This window comes from Salvelinus sp. IW2-2015, linkage group LG23, assembly GCF_002910315.2.
Source record: "Salvelinus sp. IW2-2015 linkage group LG23, ASM291031v2, whole genome shotgun sequence".
Taxonomy (NCBI): domain Eukaryota; kingdom Metazoa; phylum Chordata; class Actinopteri; order Salmoniformes; family Salmonidae; genus Salvelinus; species Salvelinus sp. IW2-2015.
Genome location: NC_036863.1, coordinates 37,750,752 through 37,761,529, shown reverse-complemented (window position 1 = coordinate 37,761,529; position 10,778 = coordinate 37,750,752). Strand labels below are relative to the sequence as shown.

At 43.2% G+C, this 10,778-nt stretch overlaps 1 protein-coding gene across 1 annotated transcript; it reads right to left on the bottom strand.

Moving 5' to 3' along the window:
• Positions 1-184: 184 nt before the first annotated feature.
• Positions 185-3,669, bottom strand: LOC111950245 (peripherin-2). The gene is made up of 4 exons (XM_023967668.2): positions 3,010-3,669; positions 1,654-2,084; positions 1,219-1,465; positions 185-1,031 (listed from the first exon to the last, which is right to left on the bottom strand). The coding sequence occupies exons 1-4, from the start codon at positions 3,157-3,159 to the stop codon at positions 822-824; spliced, it is 1,038 nt and encodes a 345-aa protein (XP_023823436.1). The 5' UTR covers positions 3,160-3,669; the 3' UTR covers positions 185-821.
• Between the last annotated feature and the right edge of the window lie 7,109 nt (positions 3,670-10,778).

Sequence of the window (10,778 nt, the reverse complement as noted above, 5' to 3'; positions counted from 1 at the left end):
AGTGCTGTGTATGTCATTTTGCTACGTGTTAAGTAGCAGAACATTGAGCACTGTTTTGTTCTACAGTCAGCTTTACATTGCAAGTATTCCTCAAAAAAAATATTTTTATTTGTGTCTTTATCAATTTGATATAGCTCTATCCCTCAGTAATTGGAAATATCTTTACATTGTAAGTGTCAACCATGATATTATTGTGGTATTGACTGTTGAACACTGAAATTGTGAAGTAATTCAACGTATCCAACTAATTCATGTCATGACCATGTTACCGCTGGTTTTGTATCTTTTTCTATTTAATTATCTTTCAATGAACCACAACCAAATTTTCCATCAAGGTGGATTGTGGACCGGTAGAAATAATAGTACAKGTCAATCCCCGGTTCTAAAAAAAGAAATGTGTTCTTTATTTCTCCTTTGGGGAGTACATGGAATTGACTGAACATCAAATAGCTTCATTAATCATGAAAGGATTATGGAGGGCTTGGGGTGACGTTAATGTGTTTAATGTGTATGTGGTGTGCGCGTGTGTGTGTGTGTGTGCGCGCGTGTTTGTGGTTAGCGTGGCCATGGGTACCTAAAACTCAGACTGGGACAACTGATACAAAAATATATTTGCCCTCAAGTGACTGAAATAGATTGCAACATTCAAATCACTCATTTGGGGTAAAACATTACAGAAATATATCAGCATTGGAATGGATTGTGATATCAAAGAAATACCAAATGAATTGATCAGTGTCTAGTTAGATTATTTATCACCCAATAAAGTGTCATGTTTGCCCTGTACACCACCCGGTTTGAAACATTTTGATTTCTCCGCATTATTTGGCGGGGGTCTCCCCAGCTTCAGCGTCTTCACTTCCCACCTGGTTCAGCTGAAGGAAAACCAGCACAGGAGTCACGTACTCCATGATCGTCTCCTTCACCCCTTTTTCCAGCAGGTAGCCCTCTGTCTCAATCTCAGTGTTCTCCTGCCCTGCCACCGCCTCCATGGCTGTCTGCAGGTACCGCAGACTTACCAACACTGATGACTGGGGGGAAGGATAGGAGAAGGTAGAAAGGTTATACAGGAGGATGGACATACTGTAYTACTCAACAGCGAGCTACAAGTATAATTGTGGCCACTCACAGGAGTCTGTTCCGGGGACCCTCTGATTGCCACACAGGACATTATCTCACTTTTAGGTTTTTAGATTGATATATATATCTGCACAGTACCTGGACCAGGAAGATGGACAGCACCGCAGCACCAATAGTGTTCATCAGGCCCATGTAGTAATTGACCAGAGCCTCCCTGCAGCCGCGGATGTAGATGTTGAGCTCCTCGGTCTGGTGCTCGTAGTTGTAGTGGGCTGAGTTGTTGGTGAGGCGGTCCTGGATGCAGGGTCTTGGGGAACTGGGGTTGCAGCAGCTGAAAGGGACCCCATCAAACAGGTAACGCCCGTCCACGTTGCTCTTAACACGGCTAAAGAAGAAGAGATGGGGAAGTATGTAGAGAATAAACAGTCTGCATCATGGCTTTGTATCACCTCAACTGCATAATTTCCTATAACCTTAAGGATTTATTTAAATTATAATCTGACATGGGATTATTCCTTTACCAAAGACTGTCAGACTGCTCTCTGTCCTCTAATAGTCTCTGCCAGTACTCACTCCTTCACTTCCTTAGAGCTAAAGTCTAGGTAGCGGTTGCTGATCCACTGGACCTCGAACCAGTCCTTGAAGTCGGTGTTTCCACAGCACTGGAACTCCATCTGCAGGTGGTCAATGGTCTGCTTCTGGAAGCAGCGGCCGGGTGTGTCTGTGTCCTTGTAGAAGCGGATGCCGTTCTTCAGSCCGATCTTCAGGGACCACTCCAGATTCCCCTTCATAGCGTAGCTCATGATCACAGTCGACAGCATGAGGAGTGTGAAAAAGAGGGAGACTCCCCAGTAGGGTTGTAGGAAGGTCTTCCAGCGGGGGAAGCGTCCGGCATCCAGGGCATCCTGGCACATACGGCCAGCAAAGTAGTTGATACCCAGAGAGGCCAGACCCACTATCATCAGGGTGTTGGGCACAGCATGGATCTCTGTGTTATCCATTACCTGTAGGCAGAAGAACCTCATGCATCAGTGATACKGCAAACTATACAGTATAAACTGATATGTTAGGCTCTCAACCCATTGATCCCATATTTGAGTAATATTGAATGTGTAGAGGTTGGTGATTTATCTCATACTTTAAAGTGGGAAACATAATTATGTATTTGAGGAAATCAATTAGGTCGTTTTTACTTCTATGCCGAATTTGACATAAAAACTATATTTGCTGCAAAAAGGCTGCATTGAGGGAAGCCTTGACTTCCAGGCCTCGCTCTGAGGTGAAAGCCTTGTAGAGGCTACATTGAGGTTAATTTTGTTTCTATTTATGTATTCAACAAGTGCAATAGTTGATAGTATATTATTCCAAATTCTGAAATCTCAAGAGATAGATGGTAAAGTCTACACCCCGTTGTATGTGACAAGTAACATTTGATTTCACTCCGCGTTCTGTAGGTCAGTTAATCTTATCCCTATTCTCAGTTTATCACCCGTATGTTCAGACCAGAGACAATTGCCACCTGTTGATAATGTCCACACCTAACCCCTTATCARATATAAATACCTCATCACAATCTCACTCATAAGAGCATTATCAAAGGCTCCTRCATTCTGCATGAGATATTATCGTCAACCCTCCAATGCATTTTATTGTGTCATGTCTTGAAGCACTTAAAAATAAATCTTCATTTAAGCTCTAATACACTCGAAGAATGAATTTCCCCCGTTTTCACCCTCATGCTTTTCATGCAGTTTATGACCAGAAGTTCACTAGTATCATTCCATTCTACTGTAGAACTTCACTGAAYACAACCCTAAACACCAGAGGAGAAATTTGAGAAAGTGAGGCTTCTGGATAAGTAATATGTATTGTACTGCAAGAATCATAGTGGTGTTGTGTACAGTGTAAAGCTGTAGAGCATTGTGGTACCTCTGCCCTCCTGCGGAGCTCGGTCTTGAGGAAGCAGCCCAGGGTGAAAGTCAACGCTCCGGCCAGTGTGGCCATCCAGGAGAGCAGCCACAGCCCCTGGGCCAGCTTCATTCTCTTCTCAAAAGGGAACTTCATCTTCATCAGCACCATGGTGTTAGTGGGAGCCCACGGAGGCTCTGAGGGTCACTGTGAGAATTGGATGAGGAATGTGGTGATGAAGGGATCTGAGGGGAAGAAGGAGAGTGCAGCAACAGACTGCTGGAGCGATCTGAGAAAGGCGGCCTTGAGAAAGGATCGGATCAAAGGTGAAGAAGAGTAAGTCTGGAAAAACTTCAAACGGAACAGGTAGAATTCTGAACTGGAGATGGAGTATTCTGATGAGTGTTTCTCAAAGGAGAGACAGTAAGATAATTCTTGTTGAAGAAAGGTGGTTTTGTTATCCAAAAGTAAATAAGGAATAATACAACCAAATGGTTTGTGAAAAAAAATCTGTGGGGAGAAATAAAAGCCACAAAAAACTTAATTGGTATCTTCTGGATTCATTAGTGGAGGTGTGTTAACGTTCACATGCTTGATCCCCCCAAAAATGTATTAAAGAAAGTCCAGATGCCCCTTCAGTCCTGTTCTAGCACCTGTGTGCCCATGCTTAGGTAGGTGAGACACAATGGATTTGGACAATGTTGGACGTCTAGAGAGTCTTAGCACTAATCCTTCACCTATCCTATTAAACGGCCTTTCCAATTGGAATTCAGGCCTCTGTCTGGTCAGCAAAGGTAGCCTCCCTTGAAGCAGGGGTGGGGACATGGATGAGCTCTGACGAACCAAATTGAAGATGACAGGGCGATTGATATAAGCATGGGCACTGATACGTCGGCCACTCCTATAACTCTTCCTAACCTTTCTGAAATGTTAGCATGAAGCTTATGAGAAAATTTTTAAAAAACGGTGTATGGCCTTGCTCTCAAGCACTGCAGGTGAACATTTATTCGAGATTGACATCAAATTTGATTTAAAAAATGTTTTTATTGTCACACTGGTTAGGGGTGTTGTTTTACAGGGTCAGCCATAGTAGTACRGTGCCCCAGGAGCAAATTAGGCCTTGCTCAAGGGCACGTCGACAGATATTTCATCTTGTAGATTGATATAGTCAAATCTCAAGACCCCAAATCCATATTTTTTCCCCAAATCCATATGAGACAGATAATGTAAGGCCAGAAAAGGATTACAGTAAGAACTGGAGTGAAAATGATGTACAAGCATCCTGGTAATAAACTCATCGAGGATATACTGTAGTAGGCTACTCTTTAATTGAATTGAGAAAGCAAGAGATCCAGGGAGAGAGAGGGAAACGGAGGATTATCCTTTCTGAAGCTCCTAGAACAGGCTCAGCAGGGTGAGTTTAAACTCTAACATGGAAAACCATTGACAGCCTAAAAACCTAAGATCCAGTACATAGAGCACATTGACTTCTCTGTTAACTGGGTGTTTTCTGTGACAGCAACACCCATGTTAAACTGCTATAAAGTGGCTTGCTCTTGACAAATCAGACTGAATTCACCTTGATTCATTGATGTGACACATAAAGGTGGACTGACATGACCTTATGGCAGTATATCAGTGTTAATGAAGCCTTAGTAACAGCATTTSACAAGACAAGCCAACCCTTAAATTAACAGGCCACTAAAATGGCCTGAGAAGTGGGTAGAAATACATATACTCGTATACTACTCATATCTCAGTAAAACTGCTGCACGCCGAGGAGAACCCATAAATCAAAGAGTTTCTCCCCTTTGTGATAACTGACTGACTCTCCTCCCCTCAATCTAACACCGTCGCCGACGATCAAACACAACAGTGTAACGTGTTCGACTGAATTATTTATACTCGACTTTGTGTGTCATTATTTGTTTTAACTCATGTTAAATTAGTACATTATAGACGACTATATTTATTGAGAACATTCAGACACATGTGCAGTACACAACACGAGGATAACAAACACAAACAGTAGTAGTTCTACACAGCTCTGTAATATCGTGCATGGTTAATGAAGTTCAACCTGGGGATGTAGAACAGGGAGACATATGGTGAAAGCAACAGCTATTTCTAAATAATAAATATGTAATATATACAAACATTATCGTACATAATCTATATAGTGGAACTCTATCACARACTACTGGTCCTGCAATACACCATTAAGGATAGAGGTATGGATTGGAGGGGGAGGCAGAAGGAGGCATGGCAGTACAGTCATCATAACACACTGTGCTTTCATTACGTTTTGACACGTGACACACTGACTATGATTTTGGTTGAAAATAGCAATATATATTCCCGACACACCCTCTCTCTATATGCCCCTTCCGATCCATCTCAATACACTGAGTGTACAAAACATYATGAACACCTGCTCTTTCCTTGACTGACTAGGTGAATCCAGGTGAAAGCTATGATCCCTTSTTAATGCAACTTGTTAAATCCACTACAATCAGTGTAGATGAAGGSGAGGAGACAGATTAAAGAAGGATTTTAAGCCTTGAGACAATTGAGACATGGATTGTGTATGGGTGCCATTCAGAGGGTGAATGAGCAAGACAAAAGATTTAAGTGTCTTTGAACAGGGTGTGGTAGTAGGTGCCAGGCGCACCAGTTTGAGTGTGTCAAGAACTGCAACATTGCTGGGTTTTTCACGCTCAACAGTTTCCTGTGTGTATCAAGAATGATCCACCACCCAAAGGACATCCAGCCAACTTGACACAACTGTGGGAAGCATTGGAGGGCCTTGAGGCCGGTACGTGGAGCTTATTAAAGAGCAGTGTGCGGGTTTCTTCATTTTTTCTCATTTTAGTCAACTGTTACCATGCACCTGCAAAAAAAGGTTGCTCAGATGTGCGAGTGCCTTCTGAATTTTGAACATTTGGAGTCAACATGGGCCAGCATCCCTGTGGAACGCTTTCACACCTTGTAAAGTCCATGCCCTGACGAATTGAGGCTGTTTTGAGGGCCAAAGGAGGTGAAACTCAATATTAGTATGGTTTCCTAATGTTTTGTACGCTCAGTGTTTTTTATTATGGTTACCAGAGGAAAATCCCCCACAGGACAAAACTGACATTTCATGTGGCATAACATTGCTTATATCATATCATCAATTTTATTTTATATAGCCCTTCGTACATCAGCTAATATCTCGAAGTGCTGTACAGACACCCAGCCTAAAACCCCAAACAGCTAGTAATGCAGGTGTAGAAGCACCTGCATACATCTCTCAACTGACTGTTGCATGCCTGTGGTGACCACAATGAGAAATGGTGATTCAGATTTACATTTTGTCTTGTGGTTTTTGCCATAATATCAATATGGAGACTACAGCATGTACACAAACATCAATATTAAAATATAAAACATACTGTAGTTTGCATGTACATAAACATCAATATTTTCAAGATAAAACATAGTTTTCATGCAAGAAGAATAAATAYGTTTCTTTTTTTTGTTTTCCCCATGGAAGGAGGAAACTATCTAGCAGTTGGAACCAATCACACCAGACCACACAGATCCATCGGCAAAATTCATAAAAACGTATCAAATGGTTCTGTTTTCATTTTATCTCCATCAATTAAAACCTGACTTAAAATATATTGTTTCCCATCCACAGTGACGGTCCAACGGACACTATTTATACTGTATGTTATTAAATATTTGACTATACACTGTACAGATTAGACCTGGTATTATTTCTATATCTGCAGGTGAATTAACTTATGAGGATAAACAAAGTCTAYCAGCATGTCTTACATCTTACCTAAGGACCTAAATTCTATGAAACACTCCTCTTCTTATCTAACATGCACTGAGGGAAAAACACAAACCATTATAATGAATTATGCACAAGAGGTTCTGAAAGGATCTATTATTATATAATCCAGAGACAAGGGTGGGATTCGGCTGTGGTCTGCTATGATGAGACAGGAGTGAAGCCTAGGACAGGGTTTCCCAGAGTGAGGGAACAGGGAAAATCAAAGCCACATGCTTTTTGTTTGATGTTACCTCTGGAGGACATCAAAGCCAAATCCCTGCATACTGGAAAAAAAGACCTCAGGACATGTCTTTGATTATGAATCGAGAAAAATATCACAAATATTAAAATGTGGAGCTGAGGATCTCCAACTTGGGCCGCTTGCCATTACAGCTCTTTGCAGGCGTTAATTACTTAATATCTTCAAAAAGAGGAAAACACTATGTTTGAAACAGTTTCTTTATCTTACTTGTTTTTAATGATGAATACTCTTTGGGGCCCTGTTATTTACCCCTGAAAACGTTTTAAATCAGATGAAAATGTAAATAATTATAATTAAAAGTATTATTATTCAAGTGGTCAATTCTGTTGCTTTATGTTCAAAATACAACACACTCAAAGGTGAATTATGAATATCAAATGTYATCAAAATCATGCTTACTTCAGTAACCACCAACCCAGTCGACACCTGTCCACATCTGTGTCTCTGTGAAGAGATCAGGTGTCACAGCTGTGTTCTCTCCCCATTTAGCACTTCATCCTACACCCCTCCAGTCCAGCCCCGCCCCTCCTCCACACTGGGCTGCAGCTGGCAGATGAAGTGATTGAGCATATTTTGGGCCGACTGCAGGTTGTCCAACCTGCTGCCAGGATCTACCTCCCTGACATCCACACCCATGTCCTCGCTCCTTGTCCTCCAGTTCCGGATGATCTCATCTTCTGAGTCGTCCATGGTACCGTCCTCTGGTTGGTGGAGGTCCATCATGGCCTCTGTGCCCTTCAGCTGGCCATGCTGCTCCTCCTGCCTGTGCTTCTGTCTCCTGGAGGGAGGGAATCTCATCCAGACTGGCTGACCAGGATGCGGAGGGGAGAGCCCAGTTTGCGGCTCGCAGTGACCCTGTACGTCCTCTCTCTGTTGGGCCATAAGCTGAGTTCTTGGGAAGCTGGTTGGTGAGGGTGAAATCATCCATGGGGGGCTGGTAAGGTCTCAGAGTGAATGGTGACATGGAGATGGGGGATCTGTAGGGAGGGGGGAGGGTGTTTGTCTGACAATCTCCTCACCCCTGACTCATCTGCTGTGTGTCCCTCTCCTGTCCTGCCAGCAATACGCTCCTGTCTCCACGGTTGAAACGCTGTGCCACCATGAATGACCTCCGCTGACCTCAGACGCTTTTGGAGCTCATCCCATCATCTTGACAATCAGATTCCTCCTCTTCTGGCAATGTTCCCAGCGATCGGTCTTCCCTTTGGTGGTGACCTTCCATAATGATGATACTATCCATGAAATTGGAAACTGGAGGTTGGGCAACAGGGAGAGGAATTGATTGACAGAAATCATCTGGGTGGAAAATGTTTGTCGAGGGGCTTTCCTGTAGCAAGGATGTTTACCTAAGGAATGAAATAGACGACAAGAAGAGAATACAGTTATGTTGGTTATGACATGAATGACGAACAACAGTACATCATAAGAAAAGCTGAGTCAAGACTAAAAGACAACTCATAGCTTTATAACAATGGGCTTCAGAAAGAATGGGCTATGTAAAACAGATTTCTACTACTAACCGCAGCTCAAAGCAAAAGCAATGGTTTATATTGGTGGTTTCACTCTGAACTAAATGGGTTTGATGAATAACAAAAGGTCAAACTAATGGGAGAACGTGGGTGGTGGAGAGGAAGGAGACATTCTATATAAAAGAGGACATACACTAGCTGGACAAAAGTATGTACACTGCTTTGTCTAACCATCTCATTTTCAAAAAATCATGGAATTAATGTGGAGTTGGTCCCCGTTTGCTGCTATGCACAGCCTCCACTCTTCTGGAAGGGTCTTTCCACTAGAATGTTGGAACATTGCTGTGGGGACCTGCTTCCATTAGCTCCACAAGAGTATTAGTGAGGTTGGGTACTGATGTTGGGCGATTAGGCCTGGCTCGCAGTCGGCGTTCCAATTCATCAAAGGTGTTCAATTCGGTTGAGGTCAGGGCTCTGTGCATGCCAGTCAAGTTCTTCCACACCGATCTCGACAAACCATTTCTGTTTGAACCTCGCTTTGTGCACGGGGGAATTGTCATGCTAAAACAGGAAAGGGCCTTCCCAAACTGTCGCCACAAAGTTGGAAGCACAGAATCTAGAATGTCATTGTATGCTGTGATCCCTTGTGATCCCCTCCCCCACACTGTGCTGCAGCTGGCAGATGAAGTGGTTGAGCATATTTTGGCGCAACTGCAGGTTGTCCAACTGCTGCCAGGATCTACCTCCCTGACATCCACACCCATGTCCTCGCTCCTTGGTCGCTCCAGTTCCGGATGATCTCATCTTCTGAGTCGTCCATGGTACCGTCCTCTGGTTGGTGGAGGTCCATCATGGCCTCTGTGCCCTTCAGCTGGTCATGCTGCTCCTCCTGCCTGTGCTTCTGTCTCCTGGAGGAGGGAATCTCATCCAGACTGGCTGACAGGATGCGGATGGGAGAGCCCAGTTTGATTAAGATTTACCTTCACTGGAAGTAAGGGGCCTAGATCAAACCATAAAAAACAGCCCCAGACCATTATTCCTCGTCCACCAAACTTTACAGTTGGCACTATATATTGTGGCAGGTAGCGTTCTCCTGGCATCCGCCAAACCCAGATCAGTCCGTTGGACTGCTAGATGGTGAAGCGTGATTCATCATTTCAGAGAACGCGTTTCCACTGCTCCAGAGTCCAATGGCAGCGAGTTTTACACCACTTCAGCCGACGCTTGGCATTGAGCATGGTGATCTTAAGCTTGTGTGCTGCTGCTCGGTTATTATGCTGACGTTGCTTACAGAGGCAGTTTGGAACTCGGTAGTGAGTGTTGCAACCGAGGACAGAGGATTTGTATATGCTTCAGCACTCGGCAGTCCCATTCTGTGAGCTTGTGTAGCCAACCACTTTGCGGCTGAGTCGTTGTTTCTCCTAGACGTTTCSACTTCACAATAACAGCACTTACAGTTGATCGGGGAAGCTCTWGCAGGGCAGAAATTTGATGAACTGAATTGTTGGAAACGTGGCATCCTATTACAGTGCCACGTTGAAAGTCACTGAACTCTTCAGTAAGGCCGTTCTACTTCCAATGTTTGTCTTTGGAGATTGTATGGCTGTGCGCTCGAATTTATACACCGGGTGTGGCTGAATTAGTCGAATCCACTCATTTGAAGGGGTGTCCACATACTTTTGTATATAKAGTGTAGTTACAATTCGTTAATCCTTTACACTCGTGGGAATTGGCCTATATGGTTAGGGCTAAATTTWAATTTCTTACAGAAGAAATATAAAAAGCATATACATAACCATGGTAGCAATTGAAAGGGAACAGTTTGGAGATAATGGAAAAATTATTAGACGAAAGGTGAGTGCACAACCGTTCATCTGACACAAGACTGAATCCAMAAATTACACTTTTGATTTGAGTGCATTTTACATATGCTTTTCCCCGCATTTGTTGATAATGAAATCTGAAAATAYTCCGGATACATTCATCAACATGATAAGACTAATCCTGGAAAATGTGGAGTAGGTGCAACATAAGACAAAGAAATTACAAGGGTTTGAGTGAGAGGACAACTGAAACAACCACAAGTGTGCTCGCTCTGGTTCCTTGACAGCACAGCTAGGAGAGCTCAGGAAGGCACCTTATAGTTGAAGACTCTTCTATGAGTCATAAAAGTGCATTGAAATTGCTTAGGAACTGTGTACACTTTGGAGAGGTGTGGCCACTTGGCGACACCAGTTTA